We start from the raw sequence: 21,523 nt of genomic DNA, 5'->3' as shown, positions 1-21,523 counted from the left end.
GAGATTTCAATTTTTCCCCCCATTTCAAATCAGAACAAAAAGGTGAAACCTTGAAAATTTTCACAAATTGAAAAGCTGATTTTTCTTCTGTTTTGGTCAATTAAAATGTTTTGTTTACACTTTTATCAGTTTTAATTTTCCTCTACTTAGCTTAAATTTCAAAACAAAAAAGTCATTTTGAAAACAGGAAAACAGATTTTTTTCATCAATTTTTAAACTTCTTTTTAAAATATTTTGAATCAAGAAATTCACTGAAAAAGACCCTTCCCCTATGAAGTTTTGGTTTCGACGAATTGGCATTTTCTGACGAAAAAATATTTAGTTGAAAAATTCCCAACCAACTCTACTGCAGAGCCATAGTGATAGAACTGTATAGGTTGCAAACTCTGTCCTGTTTCCGGAATGGGTTTCTTTACATGTCACAGCATGAGAATAACGACAATTCCTGGGACATTACGGAGTGATGGAGTTGTCAAGAGGGTATATCAAAAAATCTAGGCTCCAAACCTGCTATTGATAAATAGCAGACTGGTGTGCCTGACTGGTAGCTCACTGAAGTCATTGAATTAAAGCTAGGTTGCAAAATCAAAGTGCCTAAATTAGGTGAGGGATGTCTAAAACGGGTATGTAGGTGTCTAAATACAGAGTTACGTTCACAACTGTAGGCCCCCACATTTGAAAATCTGGCCCTAGGTGAATGGCACCAAATAAAGTGGCCCCTACTGTGAAGAACTCACACTGTGAAGGCACAAAAGGACACGGTTCTATACAGAAAACACCCATATGGCAGCATTGCTTACATACAGTAGATGGGGAAGGGCGAACAGACAAACTTCCTCTAATTCACCGTTGTGAACTGCACTCTGAGTCTATATCTGGCTGAGTAAATGACACAAGACTGAATCTAAATCCTGATCACAGAAAGCTCTTTCCCCGTTAAAATACAAACCATTTGACAATAGCCAGTTCCAACTAATTTCCTGACCCCGTCTCCCAGGTCTGGGCCCACTTCCTTTGACACAAAAGCCTTCCCACCACAACTGTACAAGTGCTGGTGTTGGATTGAAAATGTTCCCATGTGTATAGTGCATGGATGATGGCAAAGCAGGGGTGCCAGAACAGGGGGAAGGGTAGAGAAGAGGGAGCGGGGGACAGGGTCTTTGGGGGAAGAGGAAGCTCAGGAGTGGGGCCTCGGGTGAAGGGTAGGGTGACCAGGTGTCCGGTTTTCGACTGGAACACCTGGTCGAAGAGGGACCCTGGCGACTCCGGTCAGCACCACCGTGGCGCTAAGGCAGGCTAGTCCCTACCTGTCCTGGCTGGCACCATGCTGTGCCCTGGAAGCGGCCAGCAGGTTCAGCTTCTAGGCAGGGGAGCCACGGGGCTCTGTGCGCTGCCCCTGCCCCGAGCACAGCTCTGCACTCCTATTGGCTGGGAACTGGCCAATGGGAGCTGAGGGGGGGCAGTGCCTGTGGGCAAGAGCAGTGCATGAAGCCTCCTGGTCCCCTGCCTAGGACCTGGACCTGCTGGCCGCTTCCAGGGTGCATGCAGCACGGTGCCAGGAGAGGCAAGCAGCCTGCCTTAGCCCCCCTGCTGCACCACGGACTGGGAGCAGCCAGAGGTAAGCCCCTGTCCCAACACCGAGCCCCAACCCCCTGCCCCAGCCGTGAACCCCCCAAAAACCCAGAGCACCCTCCTGCACCCCAAACCTCTCATCCCTGGCCCCACCCCAGAGCCTGCACCCCAGCCAGGGCCCTCACCCCCTCCTGTACCCCAAACCCTTCATCCCGACCCTGGCTCCACCCCAGTGCCCGCACCTCCAGCCCAGAGCCTTTAACCCCTCCCCGCACCGTAACCCCTGCACAAGCCCAGAGCCCTCTCCCACACCCTGAACCCCTCATTTCTGGCCCCACCCCAGAGTCCGCAGCCCCAGCTAGAGCCCTCACCCCTCCTGCACCCCAACCGCCTCCCCCAGCCCAGCAAAAGTGAGTGAGGGTGGGGGAGAGCGAGCCACCGAGGGAGGGAAAATGTAGTGAGTGGGGGGCAGGGCCTCAGGGCAGGGGCGGGGCTAAGGTGTTTGGTTTTGTGTGACTAGATAGTTGGCAACCCTAGTGAAGGGTTGGTGTGAGGGCAGGGCCTCGGGGGCGAAACTGGACAGAAAGAGGCGGGGTGCGGGTGAAGCAGGTGTGGGAAGAGGTGGAATGGGGGTGGAGTGGAGGTGGGAAGAAGTGGAGTGAGGGCAGGGCCTAGGGATGAAGGGAGTTGAGCACCCCTGGGGAAAGGAGGAAGCTGGTGCCTGTGATTCTGAGCACCTTCATTGCTCCTTCCCTTTAAATGCTTGAAGGGGGTGAAGTGGGACTTAAGAGATAAAAGCAATGGAGACAGTCAAGAGATTAGCTGGATATCTGACCAGCCCGTCCCCCCTCGGAGAGGCAAGTAACCTAGTTTCAATGCTCTGAAGCTCAGAGGCACTTAAATATACATCACTTAAGCACTGCTGCTGACTTGAGAACAAAGGGGGTGGGGGTGGAGAGGCAGGGATGGGGATGAGGAGAGCTGGACAAAGCCATTATATCCCTCCAACACGCTGGTGTGGAGGAGAAGCGGCGGGGGGGGGTGAGAGAGAAGGCTGGAGAGAAGCAGTGACAAGTCAGCAGAAAGAAGAACACTAGACCGCCCCTTGGACACTACTGCTGCTGCGGAGTGCAGAGCACAAGGCATTGGAAAACGGCGTGAAAGGACAGGGATGCACGCGAGTCAGAAGGAGGACCCGAGTCTGGGGATACCCAGAGGACACGTTAGGTGACAACGCCCATTGCCAGACAGCCCTGAATACCTAGCAGGCTGGTGCTGCACAGTGCAGTCCCCTTAACGGAGAGGTGAGAGAGTAGTTAAGGGATTGTTCCTGTGGCTGGAGGCTCCTAGGATGCGGAACATGTTACGCTGGGGGATGGGCACCTCGACTTAATGAACTGTTTTTAAAACTAGGCATACTGCAGAGCATTACAAATGGGAGTCACGTGAGCACGGCTAATCCAGTTGTGGTGGAACAGAGAAGCAGGCCGACAGGAACCTGTGCATTAAGGATTGTGGGCAGGCTGCCCCTCACCCACGCTGTTCAAATGGAGTGGTCAGCCCATTCCTCTAGTGTTTGGAGACGTTGGAATGGCATCTCTTCCCTAGCAGAGTTGGGGAGTGCCATTTATCAGGAGGCAGATTCAGTTGACTCACTAGAAGGCTGCAGTCGTCCCATCCTAGATAGAAATGTAGGGCTGGAAGATGCCTCAAGAGGTCATCTGGTCCCTCCCCCCAGGCTGAGGCAGGGTTAAGGATATCTAGAGTCTCCCTGACAGGTAATAGCTATGGCTGCAACCAGCCTCCATCATAGAGCCCTACTTTAGCACATCTGTAGTTTTTGGTTTGAAAATTCAGGCCCTTAGAATGGGAAACACTCATGCAAACCTGAACAATGCAGTTGTCATGATTTATGCCCCCGCCCCCATAAAAAACCCCCCATGATTATACCTCCTCATATGGATGAGCCAGTCTAGGAGAGCATGAATCCGGTAAGCCAGTATAAATAGTTTCACACTGGATGCTTTCCTTTGGAAGAAATCAAAATGAGTTGTGATGTATTTATGCACAAATACAGAATGGGGGAGAACTGGCTTGGCAGCGGCACTGCTGAGAAGGATCTGGGAGTTGTGGTGGATCACAACCTTGACATGAGTCAACAATGTGAAGCTATTGCAAAAAAAGCAAATGCAATTTTAAGTTGCATTAACGGAGGCATAGCATGCAAGTCATGGGAGGTGATAGTACGGCTCTACTCAGTGCTGGTTAGGCCTCAGCTGGGTTACTGTGTCCAGTTTTGGTCACCAATGCATAGAAAGGATGTAGAGAAACTGGAAAGGTGAGCAACAAAGATGATCAAAGGGATGGAATGTGAGCCATATGGGCAAAGTCTGAAGGAATGGGGTATGTTTAGTTTGGAAAAGAGGAGATGAAGGGGGGACCTGATAGTTGTCTTCAAATACTTCAAAGGCTGCCATAAAAAAGATAGAGAAAAGTTGTTCTCTCTTGCCACAGAGGGCTGGACAAGATGCAATGGGTTCAAACTACAGCACAGCAGATTTAGATTAAATCTCAGGGAAATCTTCCTAACTGTAAGAACAGTAGGGCAATGGAACAGACGACTAGGGAGGTTGTGGAAGCTCCTTCACTGGAGGTTTTCAAAAGGAGGCTGGATAGTCACCTGTCTTGGACGGTTTAGACCCAACAAATCCTGCATCTTGGCAGGGAGTTAGACTAGATGACCCTTGCGGTCCCTTCTAACCCTATGGGTCTATGATCGGAGTGCTTGTCACAGCGCTCAGCAAACAGTCCCCACAAGCCATGTGTCAGTGGCTGTAAACGGACTGGCGCTAGGTCTGTTGGGTTGGGCCATTTTGTGATAACACTCCCCCTCTGAGAATCAAGTTGGGCACCCAAATATCACTAGCTGATTTTGAAAAGGGAGGCCTTCCTGTGTTTGTTAGTATCAGTGAATGTGATTTACCAGCTGGCATTAAAGAGAACTGGCATCCATGTGTCCAGCCCCGCTTTGAGAACTGCTGTCACTGATAGAAACAGGTCAGTTAACGTGGACGGTGTCTGCTGCCCAGCCTGAGCATAAGAGTCCACAGACACAGAAATGCAAGCTCTCGTATGACAAGTACAAGACTGAATGAGAAGTCCAGATCCATCAGTTCAGGCCTGGCTGCAGCAGCTGTAATCATCTGAGCGCAAGGCACCAAAAAAGAAACAACAGAAGAATAGTGTGTGAAATGGGGAGCTTTAGGTAATTTGACCATTTGCTAAACCTTAGAGAAAACGTTCCTTCCTCTTGTCCTACATTCTGATGGCCACGGCTCTCCAATCACCTACTGCAGGGATGCAGGACGTGAACACTTTGGGGCTGCAGCCAGCCAATCATGGAGGCTGGCATTTAGAAAGGAGTCTAAGGGCTTATCTACATGGGGACACTCAGGAATGTTAATCCAAATTAACTGTCTAAGTGGATTAGTTGAACCTAGTTAAACCCCAGTGTGAACACTCTAATTCAGAATTAAAGTGGCCTGAAGTTGATTTGGCTTAATTCACATCCAAAGTGAACTAAACTAAGGGTACGTCTTCACTACCCGCCGTATTGGCGGGTAGCAATCGATTTATCCGGGATTGATATATCGCGTCTCGTTAACACGCGATATATCGATCCCCGAACGCGCTCACCATCGACTCCGGAACTCCACCAAAGCAAGCGGCGGTAGCACAGTCAACGGGGGAGCCGCGGCCGTCGATCCCGCGCCGTGTGGACCCCAGGTAATTCGATCCAAGATACTTCTACTTCAGCTAAGCTATTCGCGTAGCTGAAGTTGCGTATCTTGGATCGATCCCCCCTGTGGGAGACCGTATCAAAAGCTTTGCTAAAGTCAAGGAATAACACATCCACTGCTTTCTCCTCATCCACAGAGCCAGTTATCTCATCATAGAAGGCAATTAGGTTAGTCAGGCATGACTTGCCCTTGGTGAATCCATGCTGACTGTTCCTGATCACTTTCCTTTCCTCTAAGTGCTTCAGAATTGATCCCTTGAGGACCTGCTCCATGATTTTTCCAGGGACTGAGTTGAGGCTGATAGGCCTGTAGTTCCCCGGATCCTCCTCCTTCCCTTTTTTAAAGATGGGCACTACATTAGCCTTTTTCCAGTCATCCTGGACCTCCCCGGATCACCATGAGTTTTCAAAGATAATTGCCAATGGCTCTGCAGTCACATCCGCCAATTCCTTTAGCACCCTCGGATGCAGTGCATCCGGCCCCATGGACTTGTGCTCGTCCAGCTTTTCTAAATAGTCCTGAACCACTTCTTTCTCCACAGAGGGCTGGTCACCTTCTCCCCATATTGTGCTGCCCAGTGCAGCGGTCTGGGAGCTGACCTTGTTTGTGAAGACAGAGGCAAAAAAATCTTTGAGTACATTAGCTTTTTCCACATCCTCGGTCACTAGGTCGCCTCCCTCATTCAGTAAGGGGCCCACACTTTCCTTGACTTTCTTCTTGTTGCTAATATACCTGAAGAAACCCTTCTTGTTACTCTTAACATCTCTTGCTAGCTGCAACTCCAAGTGTGATTTGGCCTTCCTGATTTCACTCCTGCATGCCTAAGCAATATTTTTATACTCCTCCCTGGTCATTTGTCCAATCTTCCACTTCTTGTAAGCTTCTTTTTTGTGTTTAAGATCAGCAAGGATTTCACTGTTAAGCCAAGCTGGTCACCTGCCATATTTACTATTATTTCTACACATCAGGATGGTTTGTCCCTGCAACCTCAACAAGGATTCTTTAAAATACAGCCAGCTCTCCTGGACCCCTTTCCCCCTCATGTTATTCTCCCAGGGGATTCTGCGCATCAGTTCCCTGAGGAAGTCAAAGCTGCTTTTCTGAAGTCCAGGGTCCATATTCTGCTGCTCTCCTTTCTTCCTTGTGTCAGGATCCTGAACTCGACCATCTCATGATCACTGCCTCCCAGGTTCCCATCCCATTTTGCTTCCCCTACTAATTCTTCCCGGTTTGTGAGCAGCAGGTCAAGAAGAGCTCTGCCCCTAGTTGGTTCCTCCAGCACTTGCACCAGGAAATTGTCCCCTACACTTTCCAAAAACTTCCTGGATTGTCTGTGCACCACTGTATTGCTCTCCCAGCAGATATCAGGGTGATTGAAGTCTCCCATGAGGACCAGGGCCTGTGATCTAGTAACTTCTGTTAGTTGCCGGAAGAAAGCCTCGTCTACCTCATCCCCCTGGTCTGGTGGTCTATAGCAGACTCCAACCACTACATCACCCTTGTTGCTCACACTTCTAAACTTAATCCAGAGACTCTCAGGTTTTTCTGCAGTTTCATACCGGAGCTCTGAGCAGTCATACTGCTCTCTTACATACAATGCAACTCCCCCACCTTTTCTACCTGCCTGTCTTTCCTGAACAGTTTATATCCATCATGACAGTACTCCAGCCATTTGAGTTATCCCACCAAGTCTCTGTTATTCCAATCACATCATAGTTCCTTGACTGTGCCAGGACTTCCAGTTCTCCCTGTTTGTTTCCCAGGCTCCTTGCATTTGTGTACAGGCACTTAAGATAACTCGGTGATCATCCCGCTTTCTCAGTATGAGACAGGAGCCCTCTCCTCTTGCGCTCTCCTGCTCGTGCTTCCTCCCGGTATCCCATTTCCCCACTTACCTCAGGGCTTTGGTCTCCTTCCCCAGTGAACCTAGTTTAAAGCCCTCCTCACTAGGTTAGCCAGCCTGCTTGTGAAGATGCTCTTTCCTCTCTTCATTAGGTGGAGCCCATCTCTGCCTAGCACTCCTCCTTCTTGGAACACCATCCCATGGTCAAAGAATCCAAAGAGCGGTGAACAGCAGAGGCTAACAGAGGGAGTTTGCCTGGGATCTGTCCGAGAGGAGGTACGCTAAGTGCTGCATTGGGGGGCTGTGTTGGTGAGTATCTGAGTGTCTGTTGCGGGAACAGTTTGTCAGTTTATCAGTTTGACTGTGTGCTTGATTGTTTGAAAATTGTGAATTGGGAGTGCTTTGTTCCAGGTGGGCCTTGAGTGGGCCTGACTGTTATAAAAAGGCAGTCAGCAGCAAACCAGCTGAGCGGTGAACAGCGGAGGCTAACAGAGGGAGTTTGCCTGGGGAGAGCGCACTGAGGCTTTCATCTTGCAGGCTTCTCTGGGTAGTTACTGCAACAGCTGAGGAAGCTCTTAAAAGGAAGGAAATATGGATGCTGAGCGTTCAGCTGTTGTTACCTGCACAGGATGTGCTATGTTTGTCTTTCTTCCACAGGACAGAAACAACTTTGTCTGTACAAAGTGCAAGCTCGTCTCCATGTTGGAAGAGAAGGTTCAAGGTCTGGAGAAACAAGTATCGACCCTGCGTTGCATAAAAGAAACTTACCTGCGTGTCCTTGTGTAGACAAGACCTGTGAGTGCCTAACTCCCTTAGGTGGCTTTGGAAAGTCCCAGCCAGAGTTTCTGAGTGTATTGCCTCAGCTGTTTGGCTTGAAGAAAGGAAGAGCAGTGAAGCACCTTCCTACCTTCCCTTATTGTCATTTCCTCTGAAATTCCCTATTTTGAATGAAAGGGCAGCTCCGACAGAAGCCATAGTCCAATGAGGGCTGGGTACTGCCCCCTGGGTCCTTCCAAAGTGCACTCCTTGCCCCAGTAGCGAGGAAGGAACGTTGTTTTTGAGGTGCTGATTCAGCAGACAGCCCAGCTGGTGGGGCAGCAGCAACTGCACCAAGATGATTTTGCAAAATGGCCCAGAAACCCATTTTCACAGGCAATCAGAGGAGAGGGTGACTTACCTTTATAGCTGCTGCTGGTTTGCAGGGTGGGGCTGGGAAGCTGGACCCCACCAGTGGGAGGTGCTGCAGGGCCCAACAGCAAATGGCAGTTAGTCCATCTTCACTGGTCAATCCCAGTGCCTCTAAAATTTGCTGCAGTTGGCTGATGGGTTGTGAGTAAACCGGCCACTTCTACTCTCCCTGTGTTTAGCAGCGTGTCGGGTAGCGGCAGGCTCCATCCATCTTGCTAGGAGGGAATTATGAATGGGGCACCAGGGTTTGTTGCTGATGCCAGTCTGAGGGGAACCTCTTGGACTTTGCCCAGCGCAGGCACAGTCGCCTAGGTGTGAGGGTGATATTACTGCTGGTATTTCAGCAGTGCCACAAGGCTGTGATCAGGGTCAGAGGCCCCACAAATGCATGGTGAGAGACAGTTCCTGCCCCAAAGCGCTTCCAGGCTAAGATGAAGACAGAACATAACAAGTGGGTTCAACACACGATGAGAACGGAGGAGGAGGAGGAGGGACTTCATTGGGAGTTAGGCACCTAAATGCCTGTGAGGATCTGAGGCAGAGTCAGATGCAACTGGATTTCTTTTAGTTCTTCTTTTTCTCTTATTATAAGTTCCGCTGCCTAGTTCCTTTCCTCGTGTTTTTCCTTTGATTTATTTCAACAGCAGTAAATCTCCGCTCTTGCCTGCTTCTTGACAATTTTATTCCACTGGGTAACAAGGGAAAGTCACATATTCAAATGTCCGTGTTTCAGCGTTAGCCCACGCTCCGTTCCCCTTGTCCAGGTTGTGGGCCACACGCTGCCTCCCAGTCATCCCAGCTGGCTCTCTCTTGGGAAGGTATTTGTGTGTATGGCGGAGGCTTCTCCTCCTGCAGCCCCTTGCCCCCACATTCCTGCCCCTCTCCCAGCAAGCAGCCATGCAGGGCTCCATCTCCATGTGCTCGGGGAGGGTGAGGGCACTGGAACCCTGCCTCTCCCACTGATGTCTCTCAGGATGCTCTAGCTGGGACTTCCTGTCCCCTGCTGTTCTCTGAGTCCTCCAAGGTGCACAGGTGCATCCTGGAAAGGGGCTGGGGCTCAGCTCCCATGTGCTCGGGTGGGGACGGGGAGAGGGTGATGATATCATTATTTCACAGGATCACCGCTATGGGCATTAATGAGTGTGGGGGGTATTTAGAGCTCACATGTCTGAGGAGGTTGAGAAAGGGGGACAAAGCCCTTTCCCAGCAAATCAGGTATCAACCCACCTTGGGTTGGATTTAGTGCTTGTGGGGAGGTGTGGGGCTCCTGCATGCAAGAGGGGCTGCAGGCCTTGGGATTACAAAGGCCCATAAAGGCCTGGGTTGGCGTGAGACAGGCTCCAGCATTGAAAGGGAACCAGCTTGGGGGAAGCTGTTGTCCTCACCCCCTCACTGCTGCCAGGATGGGTCACTTTTAGGAACGATCCTGCCTGTTGTTAAATTTGCAGCCACTTGGATATAAATGAAATGCTTGGGCCCATCACTGGCACCTGCCGCCTCTGGCAATGTGGTGAATTGCCATGGGAATGGCTGCAAACATTACCATCGGCAGCCATCTTGGAGCAGGCAAGGGAATCTTGGAAGTGCTGTGTGCCTTGGTAACTGTTATCTTTCCTTTACCCACAGTGCTTTGCAGTGTGAAACTGACTGCACTTCTCTCCCTAATTGGGGCAGTCAGAAGAGAAGGAGAATTCACCAAACTATTTAACTTGGGACAGCAGCAATCAAATATTTACCGAGCAGAGGTACTGCTTGTGTTTGCAGAATCCAGCATGGCCATAATGGATGTGAGGGAGCGTTTAATACACCAATCAATACAGTCTGCTCAGACTATGCCTCTCCTTTGATGTATTATTTAATTGCTTGTAAAACGTAAAAGAGCTGTTTGTTCACCTCAGTCAATTGCAACACTGATTAGATCAGGTGGCCCTGGGATCCCAACATCGTTGAGGAAATGGCTCTCAAATGTCACTAGAACTTTTTCTCTCAACTAAAAAGCATAACCTCTTTCAAACTAAATGTTGTGAGCATACTGGCTCTTGGCCCCACTGGGAACCCCTTCTAATCCGAGGAGGTGAAGGAGTGCCCCCCAGGTCAGGGATTAAGAACAATCAGCAAAGAAGGGAAGTGGGGACTCAGCAAATATGGAGAGTGACTTCCTGTGATGCACTGTATCTCAAGACAGTGCCCTGTAACTCCCACATTCACTCACCACTTGTATATGGTTCCAATATTTTGTACAAAAAATGCCTTGTAAGGTATCATAAAGTCATGATCTGCTGAAACTCATTGTTCTGTCCAAATATGTATATCATTATTGTATATGGAGTTACGAGATTTTGGTATATGGTTGTTATTGAAATAGGTTGTGAGTCTCAAAGGAGGTGACTCACAGCCAGCAACCAGCCATTGACCAACAGGGGAATTGTAAACAAGAGAATTACAATTCAATCAGAGACATTTGCTCCAGCTACACACAATGGCACTTGCTTAACTCTGTGATTCAGCAAGGCCTCAGGACATGTGATGCTTGACTCCATGTTTGAGCTAATATTTTTTCAGGCACATGAACTGAGGGTATTAAATAAGGGACAGGGGCACCATGAGATTCTCTCCTCCCCGACCTATTCTGAAGGCAACAAGAACATTTGGAAGAAAAAGACACTGAACTGGCGAGATTTGTCCCAGGCTAAGCAGAAAATTCTGCCTGTGTATTAAGAACTGATTGCAATGCTTAGTGGGGTGAGAAAAACTGCTTGATTCAACTCTTGCTTGGTATGATAAAGTTTAGAATTTAGAATGTGTGGTTACTTTTTATTTCTTATGTAACATTCTCTGACCTTTATGCCTATCTCTTATAATCACTTAAAATCTATCTTTCTGTAGTTAATAAACGTATTTTAATGTTTAATCTGAACCAGTGAGTTTGTCCTAAGTGCTTGGAGGATCTGCTCAGTTTTCAAAGGCTGGTGTATGTCCACTATCCTTTGATGAAGTAGCAAACTAATTAATGAGCTTGCATTATTCAAGAGAAGGTCTTGAGCAGTGTAAGACAGGTACATTCCTGGGCTGCAAGGCTGGGGGGATTTGCTGGTGTTTCCCTGTGTATAATTCGTGAGTGGCTTAGAGAGCATTCAGGCAATTAGCTGGGTGTGTTTCTGCACGTTGTTGGCTGAGTGATAACAGCACCTGGAGGGGTTTGCTGCTTGTCACTGGCATAGCATTGTAAGAGACAACCCAAGCTGGAGAGTGAAGACAGCATAGTGGTCCCACAGTTCCAGGTTGTATCCCAGGGGTCTGTCACACGTCCCCTCTGGTTTCTTTGGTCAGCATCCTCCCTTCTCTTCTGCACAGGGAGACTTCTCCAGACACTCAGCAATCCTGCTCCCAAACACAGTCCCTAGATTCTTGCCCCTCAGAGCCCCTGGGCCAATAAACGCCATTTAGGGAATGTCTGTTCTCTTCATTAGCACAGAGAGGCTGGGCTTGGTACAGGACCCTGTCACTTTGCATTGGGTGGCTGTTGTTTTAGGTACAGATCTTACCCCAGTGTGGTTCACAGTGGACAAACCAGCGATCAAGAGAACACAGAGGACAGAATCCTCAGCGGGGCTGGACCCATCTTCTTGGGGTGGGGTGGGGACTGGACTGGCTACAGGACCGATGATGGCTGGAGCACCACCTGGGGGATTCCATGACCCCAAGGGAACCCCCAGCTGCTCCGGAGTCAAGGCAGCTTTCCAGCTGCACTGTGCTGCCTGGATTGCTCTGGTTCTCCCAGATAGTTCCTTCAGTCCAGCTGCAGGGCTTCCTCACCCCTTGGGGAGCTCTGCGACATCTACCACCTAGGTCCTGCTCCTTAAGGGCTCTCCAGATGTTCCCGGGACAATTGCTTCTCTGCCCTGATTGACTCCCTTTGGGTTAGGCCTTGCTAGTCGTCTGGGGCCAGCATCTGCTTTCCTTGTGCAATGACTATCATTGCAGCTGACACACTGGGGATCGAACCAGGGACCCTCTCAGCAAAATGAGTGACACCCCTACTCCACAGATCAGCAGCTGTGCTGTGAAGGCTGGGGACAGACAGGCAGCAGAGCTGGCCTCTGAGCACTAGCTGGCTGGAGGGCTGGCAGAAAATCTTGTCCCTGCTGCCAGCTCTTCTGCAAACGGGCTGAGGGATGCCACTTGAGACAGGACAACACGGATACTTCAGGGGCAAGCCCAAGGAGCAGCTGGAGCATGTGGCTACTGCAAGCCTGCCCCAGACATACGAACCAGCTACAGCCAAAGGGCAGGAGCCGCCGTACCTGGGAGTCAGGGGCCGCTGAGGCCATTTGTGACTGAGGGACGTACGTCTGCTCCCACTGCCTGTTCTTTGCAATGAAACTGAGGTCCTGTCCAGTCAGGGCGCTGGGAGAGATCTGGGTATTGGAGCAATCGCTGGGTGAATTTCTGCCTCCGCAGAGGGTGTCAGAGGTCAGACCAACCTAGCAAAGAGGGGAGACCCCACCACAAGGACCTGAGTCTCTACTGCTTATGCAAAGGAGCTGGGCTCTCTCGCTAGGGCGGGAACAGAGAGTCTCGCTCTGTGGATCAGGCACAGAGGGGGACATGTGACGCACACTGACCGGTGAGTTACACGCATGCTGAGCAGTCCCATTGACTTCCGCGGAGAACCCATGGAGCACAGTACCGGTCACCACAAGTGGGGCATCAGGGTCTGGCCCCTCGTGAGAGCTGTTCACGGTTTCATCACCATCAAAGGCACAGCCACTCCTCCCTAACAAAGGTGAACCCTCTATGTCAGGGCCGAGGTACCTTGGTGAAGTGCACAATCAGGGCAGCTCACACCTGCATACTCAGAGGAGGAGGAGTCCTACAGCCAGGAAAATGCCTCTGATGGGGTTCACATGCAGATGGGGGTTTCAGGCGATGTATTGCTTGAAAGGTCACACTTTGGCTCCTCTGCAATGGCAGCTGCCCGCAGACACATGTCATGATCGATACCATTCTCTCTCAGCTAAAGTACGCTTCATCTAGCTTGGGTCGAGCGCTTACCCCAGGGGCAAATCCCTCCTGAGAGAAACAAACCCAGGAAAGGTGAAGACGCAAGTGAAAGGGGAAGTCTAGATTGAGTTACATTTTGTTCATTGGCCCCAGGGGGATGTTGTTCAACCCACAAGAAAAGTAAATAAAGGCTGAGAAATCCGTTTGTCTGAATGCACAATGAAAGGAAAGAGAAACCCAGTCTGTGTCTTTGGGGTCCCAAGCTAATTCAGGAAGACTCTAGTGTACAAGGCAGAGTTAGGATATGAAGAACTTAGTCTTGATTCTCCTCAGCTTTACACTGACTTCAGTGGAGTTACTCCTGATTTACACCAAAGCAAGAAGAGAGTCAGGCCCCTGGCATTTTGGGAACAGCATCAGCATGGAACTTGGAAAGTCTGAGGCGATCACACAGCTGGTGTTTACTTCTCATTACACACCTAGAACTCAAAACAATTCCTTTGAAATTACAGACACTAGCTGCATAAAGTAGAGAACTCCACGAAACGTATAGACTGACTATGTCATGATGGTTGCAAAACGCGCCAATGCCAGCTACTGCGGGGAACGGGTAATGTAAAGAGTAGCCCAAGTGCACGCACATCATTCACCACTGGAAAGCCCGTTGGTAGCCAGTTTGCAATCCAAGTGCATGTGTTCACACCACTGCACCCATTTTGGGTTGCTAGGCAGAAGCGGTCCCCAGCAGACCCTGCTGATTTCATTCATGCACAAAGAATCGGATGCAAATATGTAGGCGCCATTGAAAATAAACAGCGCTACAGTCTAGATCTCAGTGCTGGGCTGTACAAGGAGTCGTAAGTGGGCTGTGTTCACGTGTCCATTTCCCACCTCTGAAGAAAGAGAGCTTATTTCTGCTCCAAGGTGGGTCCGATTCTGTGCACTGGGGTTAGTGTCACTCCAGATCCAGAAATGGAAAAAAGGGTCTCACCTGATACGTGTTGTCAAAACTGTCGTACATGAACCTTGTGATAAGGGACGTCTTCCCAACTGCAAGAGAAGAAGGAACAAGGGATTAGGTGAAGAAGTTCACAGTCAGGCCCTTCACTTTCTTTTAAAGATCACAGGCGAAAAGGTGACAAGAACAGCTCATGCTAACCCCAGGCACATCCCTGCACACCCACACAGCAGCGAGCAGCCCACTGACTGATAAGAATATTCCTGCGGGTCAAGAGGAGTAGGCCTAGGCCCATTATTCTTCTGCTTTACATTTTAGGGGGAAGTAAAACAGAGCATCTCTTTAAAGTCATACAGCTTACAATCCCCGTCCATAGGCAGAGGGGGGGGGGGGGTCACAGAATTTGTGAATATAAAGGCTGGTTTGGGGACAGTAGTGTTAGAAGAAAGGCATGTGTCCTAGATCTGTAGCTGTGGCCATGTAGCTGCTTGCAAGGTTTGGTTGGGCCAGTTCTGATAAAATTAGCCAAAGCTCTAACTCCTGTGATGTCGGAGCATTATTGTTCTGCAAAGTAACAAGCCTGTTCTTAGGGTATTTCCGCCTGTGTGATGTTCCCTCACTGCCAGCAGTACACAAGGTCACTGGAATGGAAAGTAACCAAACTTTTTTCCCCTGGGGGCTGTGCACTTCACCCCACCAACCGCAGAGGTTCAGTGCATGTCTGTTCAGCCTCAGTAAACCACTGCCACCCCTCTTCGTCAGCCAGCTGTACTCAGAGAGTGCCGCTGTCTTTACTCCACCTGATCTAGGTGTCATTTTCAGAGGATGCAACCACAGCTCTGGCTCTCCCCTCCCACACTCTCCCATGGCTGTATTAAGACCCTTACGATAGTTGTGGGGTTTTCTTTTGAAAGAACTTGGTCATGCTGGGCCAGGCTCTTGGGGGATGAAAATCAGAGTATGTTGATTTACACCAGCTGAGGATCTGACCTTCTCTATGTGATTGACTCCTCTTCCTTGATTGAAGAATAATGTACCCAATCTGGCATCGTTAGTGATTCTGATTAAATAACACAATGATAATTCCTTTTCCTATGCAGAGCTAGTTATTTTGAATGTCAAAATATTATTTTTCAGAGGGAATTAGGTCCCTAGCGTGCATTTATATGCAAAAGCCATTGGAGAATTCGGAATGGCATCTGCTGAGCAGGGACCCTTTCCAAGACAATCTCTCGATCTTTTAAGGTTCACCCATCATGATGCAAACCTCCCGCTATAAGTGCCTGGAGTCGACAGTGAACTTGGTCAGCTATTGGTGCAGGCATGACATTGTGTGGTGCAAAGCTGTGGGCCCATGCCACGTGAAATATGGATTTAGCAGATGACACACGCAGGGCATGTGGAGCGTCTATGGTGCTGAGTATTGTGTAACTCAGAGACCCTGGATGGATTGTTTTGTAACTCAGAAATTTAACACTCAGTTCCTGAGCCAATGGAAAGACTGCCATTGACTTCAGTGGTTTTAAGATTAGGCCCTAGATCTCCCCGATTTCCCGCTGCACCCCTCCCCAAAAGCACAGATTTGCTAGAGAAGGAGAACCATAGCAATGTTTTAGCCCCCAGAGAAAGCTACCCCCAAATTGCATTGGGCGAGCTGCTTGGCATTCATGCCTGAACTTCACAGCTTCTTTTCCACATCAGAGGGACAGCTGAAGCTCACTTGCTGCCCAGTCCGACATAACCTGGGCAGAGGCATGGGGATTTTCTCCTCTGTGACTGTTGCATGGCTGAGAGATCTGCCAGGCAAACTGGGGACACTGGGCCTGGAGCGACTGGGACATGCTGCATGCTCTGCACCAGTGTGGTGGATGCCGAGTGAATAGAAACGATAACAGACCCACAATGGCAGGGTGGGGGCTCTCGGAGCCACACTTCACAACATGCCGTGGCCCTTCACAGCGCTCTGACAGCATAAAGGAGCATGGAACCAGCCCCCAGCCAAGGCCTCTGGGGTCAGCAAGTCCCTGAGGTGAGATAGACATGCAGGGCTGCCAAGAGGATTCAGGGGGCCTGGGGTCTTCGGCAGCAGGGGGCCCCCACCGCCAAATTGCCGCCAAAGACCCGGGACTTCGGCGGCGGGTCCCGGGGCAGAAGGACCCCCCACCGCCGAACTGCCGCCGAAGACCCGGAGTGGAAGAAGCTCCGGGGTCCCGGGCCCCGCAAGAGTTTTCTGGGGCCCCCGGAGCGAGTGAAGGACCCCGCTCCAGGGGCCCCGAAAAACTCTCGTGGGGGCCCCTGCGGGGCCCAGGGCCTGGGGCAAATTGCCCCACTTGCCCCCCCCTCTGGGCAGCCCTGTAGACATGCCACCACAGGTCTCCACTGCCTCCTTTGCAAAGCTTGGTGTAAGGGACATGCTGGGGGCCTGGTCAGAGTGCACTGTGATCCAGCTGACCTTGGGGCTGTTAGCAACCAACATAAGGTAGAGCAGCCCTGAGGCAGGGCCCGGGATCAAGGAGGTGCAAAGGAAACTTAATGTATTGTCTCAACCGTAGTTTTAGTCAACCAGCAAGTTGGGATTGCCTGAGCTGGGATAGCCAGGGTGGATTCTAATGAGTAAGGCTACGTTTCAGTCACGGGTATTTTTAGTAAAAGTCATGGACAGGTCACGGGCAGTAAACAAAAATTCATGGCCCGTGACCTGTCCATCACTTGTACTATATACCCGTAACTAAAACTTGGGCTGGGGGGCCAGGGGTGCTCTGGGAGGGTGGTTGGGGGGCGCCACAGGTGCTGAGGGGGGTGGCCCGGGACCTTTGCTGGTGCTGGGGGGAAGGCAGGCGGTGGCACGCGGCTTGGGACCCCTGCTGGTTTGGGGCGAGAGGGGGCAACCCACGGCCCAGGACCCCCGCTGGTGTTGGGGGGGGCAGGCGGGCAGCGATGCGCGGCCTGGGACCCCCGCTGGTGCTGGGAACGGGAGGGTTGGTGGGGTTGGCAGACTCCCTACGTGGCTCCGCATGTCCCTGCAGCTCCTAGGGGGAGGGAAGGCCAGGGAGGTTCCACAAGCTGCCCCTGACATGAGCTCGGGCTCCGCAGCTCCCATTGGCTGGGAACTGCAGCCAATGGGAGCTGCAACAGCGGTGTCTGCGAGCATGGGCAGTGCATGGATCCCCCTGGCCCATCCGCTTAGGAGCTGCATGGACATGCCGGTCACTTCTGGGGAGCTCCCCCCGCCCCCCTGAGGTAAGCACCACCCTGCACCCAACCCCCTACAACAGCCCTGAGCCCCCTCCCACACCCAAACTGCCCCAGCAGTGGTCGGTGCTGCTGGCCCAGGGGCTGCCTGATCTGCTCGGGCAGCCCCAGAGCCAGCCACACCGGCCACTGCAGCAGTCACAGAGGTCCTCCATGACAGACACACAGCCTTACTCATGAGCAATCAATCACTGTTCCCTTCCTTTCCCCCATGGCCAGAATACAGAGCTCTTTCTGCTACCCACACGCAGATCTAGCCGGGCCAAGGTCTGGTGCCTTACTGACCAAAGATGAACGGAAACAAGGGTTCTGGAGCAATAAGATTTCTATTGATTCACAGTCAGTGCTAACAATGGTGAAGTAAACAACAGTTCAGGCATAAGCCAAGCAGTTGCTGATATCCCATTAGACTCACATAGTCTGATTTGAAAACAACACCTAACATCCAAGCAAACATTATAACCCAAAAAGCATTCTGCAGACTCCAAGCCCAAATCCCACTAAAGCACACTAAAGACCTGTGGAGTTTAAAACACAAGGCACAAAGCAAGCTGAAAAGCAACCGCACAAATATCAGCTGGAGGCTTGAATCTGAGTTGTGGGCTCAGTCTTGGGATAATGTTTAGATCTTCAGTTGATAAAACTGGAGCTATGGGTGTGACACTCTGTACCTTAGGAGGAACAGCCTGCACCCCCATGTTCATCCTTAGAATATGATTGTGTGGTATCCAATGCAAAGTTTGTCATGTCGGGTGTCTCTAGAAGGCTCATGATGCACCGAGCAGTGTTGTTATAGTAATGTTATAGGTTGTAATTTCATGTATATAGTTATGAGGCTGAAAATTTGTCCTCATAGCTTAAAACAAGCCCAGGCAAAAACTCTCCAGGAGCAGAGGCCAAGGCAAAACTCTCCAAGAGCAGAGGGGCAGTTCACACCTCATCAGGACATGTATGGGACAAACCCAGCCCAGTCTCACAGGAACAGAGGACATTGGCCTAGGCAGCAACAAAGGATCTGTTGGATTCTCGAGTGAGTCACCCCCTCTACCCTTGGTCAGTTTGGGACTACAATGAGGTAATGCTCACCTGACTCTGAAGGGTGGGGGCAAAGCCAAGAGGGAAGAAAGGACACGATAAAAGGGAGAGATGTTTGCCATGCTTTCTGGGCACGTCTACACTGGCAAAGTTACAGCGCTGGCAGTCACAGCACCGCTCAGAGAGCACAGAAAGAAAACTGCTGTTGTGTGTTCACACTGACAGCTGCCTGCGCAATAGCGTGTTCACACTTGTGGCACTTGCAGCGCTATTTGGAGCGGTGCACTCTGGGCAGCTATCCCACAGAGCACCTCTTTCTCTTTTGCCGCTAAGACTTGTGGGAAGGCGGAGGGGGTCGTGGGGCATCCCGGGTCCAGTACCAATGCCCCGTGATGCATTGGTTCGCATCCCGCAAACCCTGTGCTTCCATCCGCATTTGGCGCCATCTTTCAACGGTTTGTGTACTGCGCGCCCTGCCTCTTTCAGGCTGCAGGAATGGATCCCAAACTGCTGACCAGTATGCTGCTCGCTTTGACCAACATGTCATGAGTGGCAGTGGAGTTATTCCTTAAACTACAAAGTCAAGAGGAGTGTTGATCTCGCCACACGTAGTAGCTATGACATGAGACTGCTTGTGGCTTTCACGGAGGTGCTGACCACAGTGGAATGCTGCTTTTGGGCTCGGGAAACAAGCACTGAGTGGTGGGATCACATTGTGATGCATGTCTGGGATGACAAGCAGTGGCTGCAGAACTTTCACATTAGAAAAGCCACATTCATGGGACTATGTGATGAGCTCACCCCAGCCCTTGGGCGCAAGGACACGAGAATGAGAAGCACGTGGCGATTGCACTGTGGAAGCTGGCTACTCCAGACTGCTACCAATCGGTCGCTAACCAGTTTGGAGTAGGAAAGTCGACTGTTGGACTCATGTTGATGGAAGTGTGCAGGGCCATTAATCACATCCTGCTCTGAAAGACCGTGACTCTGGGCAATGTGCGTGACATTGTGGATGGCTTTGCACAAATGGGCTTCCCTAACTGTGGAGGGGCGATAGATGGCATGCACATTCCAATTCTGGCACCAGACCACCTAGTCACCGAGTACATTAATCACAAGGGGTATTTCTCAATGGTTCTCCAGGCGCTGGTGGATCACCGTGGACATTTCAAGGACATTAACGCAGGCTGGTCTGGAAAGGTGCATGATGCACGCAGCTTTCGGAACACTGGCCTGTTCAAGAATCTGCAAGTAGGGACTTTCTTCCTGGACCAGAAGATCGCCATAGGGGAAGTCAAAATGCCCATTGTGATCCTGGGAGACCCCGCCTACCCCTTAATGCCGTGGCTCATGAAGCCATACATGGGGCAACTTGACAGCAGCAAGGAGTGGTTCAACAACAGGCTGAGCAAGTGCAGAATGACTGTTGAGTGTGCATTTGGCCATTTAAAAGCCCGCTGGCGATGCCTGTATGGGAAGCTGGACATGGCTGATGACAGTATTCCTATGCTTACAGCCGTGTGCTGTATGCTCCATAATATTTGTGAAGGGAAGGGTGAAAGCTTCACTCAGGGCTGGACTGCAGAGGCTCAGCGCCTGGAGGCTGAGTTTGAACAGCCAGAGGCCAGGGCTATTAGAGGAGCACAGTGCGGGGCCATAAGGATCAGGGACGCCTTGAGGAAGCAATTTGAGGCTGAAAGCCACTAATATTTGTTGCTATGCTCGGGACTGCAGTGCTTGTAATGCTAGGAGGTGATGGTGCACATGATGCAAGAAGGGGCCTTAACATAATTGTATGTTGTTTTGCAGTGCTCTTTTTGCTTTCACTTTATAGAATAAAGATTGCTTTCAAACCAACACAATTCTTTTATTAAAAGACAACAACCAGAGGAGAGTCAAACAACAATAATACATCAGCAGGGAGGGGGAGGGGGGAAGGGAAGGTCTCCAGAGGAGGAGGGGTCCCAGGACGGCTACAGATTTGTGTATGTCCAGGGATCATACCCAACCTTCCTTTTTGGAGTACAATGCAGTGGGTGCTGTACTTCAGTAGGGCCAAACAGAGGGATGGGTATTGAGTTCAGTGGGTAGTGGGAGTCCACACTGCTGGACTGTGAGGAGGGAGGAGTGGAATGCTGCGGGTAGAGAGTGGAGCCAGGAGGTTGATAACAGTGTGTTGGCAGTGAGGGGAAGGGGGAGTGAACGGGGAAGAGTTTTGTGACAGTGGCTGCAGGGGAGGGCGAGCGCGGAGCTGCTTGGTTTGAAAAGCTAGTATCGCCTGGAGCGCATCCACTTGGTGCTCCATAACGTTTAAGAGCCACTCTGTGGCTTCTTTCTGGTGTGCCGCGTTCTCATAGAATCATAGAATATCAGGGTTGGAAGGGACCTCAGGAGGTCATCTAGTCCAACCCCCTGCTCAAAGCAGGACCAATCCCCAACAAAATCATCCCAGCCAGGGCCTTGTCAAGCCTGACCTTAAAAACCTCTAAGGAAGGAGATTCCACCACCTCCCTAGGTAACCCATTCCAGTGCTTCACCACCCTCCTAGTGAAAATGTTTTTCCTAATATCCAACCTAAACCTCCCCCACTGCAACTTGAGACCATTACTCCTTGTTCTGTCATCTGCTACCACTGAGAACAGTCTAGATCCATCCTCTTTGGAACCCCCTTTCAGGTAGTTGAAAGCAGCTATCAAATCCCCCCTCATTCTTCTCTTCTGCAGACTAAACAATCCCAGTTCCCTTCTCGCTGTCCCACCACTCCTTCAATTCCTGTTTCTCAGCGGTGGAGTGCATCATAACATCATGCAGAAAGTCCTCCTTAGTTCTTCGTGGCCGCTTTCTAATTCTGCGCAGCTGTTCTGCCACCGA

The 21,523-nt window shown here is 50.7% G+C and overlaps 1 protein-coding gene across 1 annotated transcript in view; it reads right to left on the bottom strand.

The window, feature by feature from the left end:
* The window catches only part of RAB6B (RAB6B, member RAS oncogene family), a 147,986-nt gene that overhangs the window by 45,759 nt on the left and 80,704 nt on the right, over positions 1–21,523 (bottom strand). Inside the window, exon 2 of the mRNA XM_024213424.3 lies at positions 14,399–14,457. Coding sequence (XP_024069192.2) covers positions 14,399–14,457 — 59 coding nt within the window. The remainder of the gene's footprint in view (positions 1–14,398; positions 14,458–21,523) is intronic.

This window comes from Terrapene carolina, unplaced genomic scaffold (genome assembly GCF_002925995.2).
Source record: "Terrapene carolina triunguis isolate 2854851 unplaced genomic scaffold, T_m_triunguis-2.0 Scaffold837, whole genome shotgun sequence".
NCBI classification, from domain to species: domain Eukaryota; kingdom Metazoa; phylum Chordata; order Testudines; family Emydidae; genus Terrapene; species Terrapene triunguis.
This window is presented reverse-complemented; position numbering and strand designations above follow the sequence as displayed.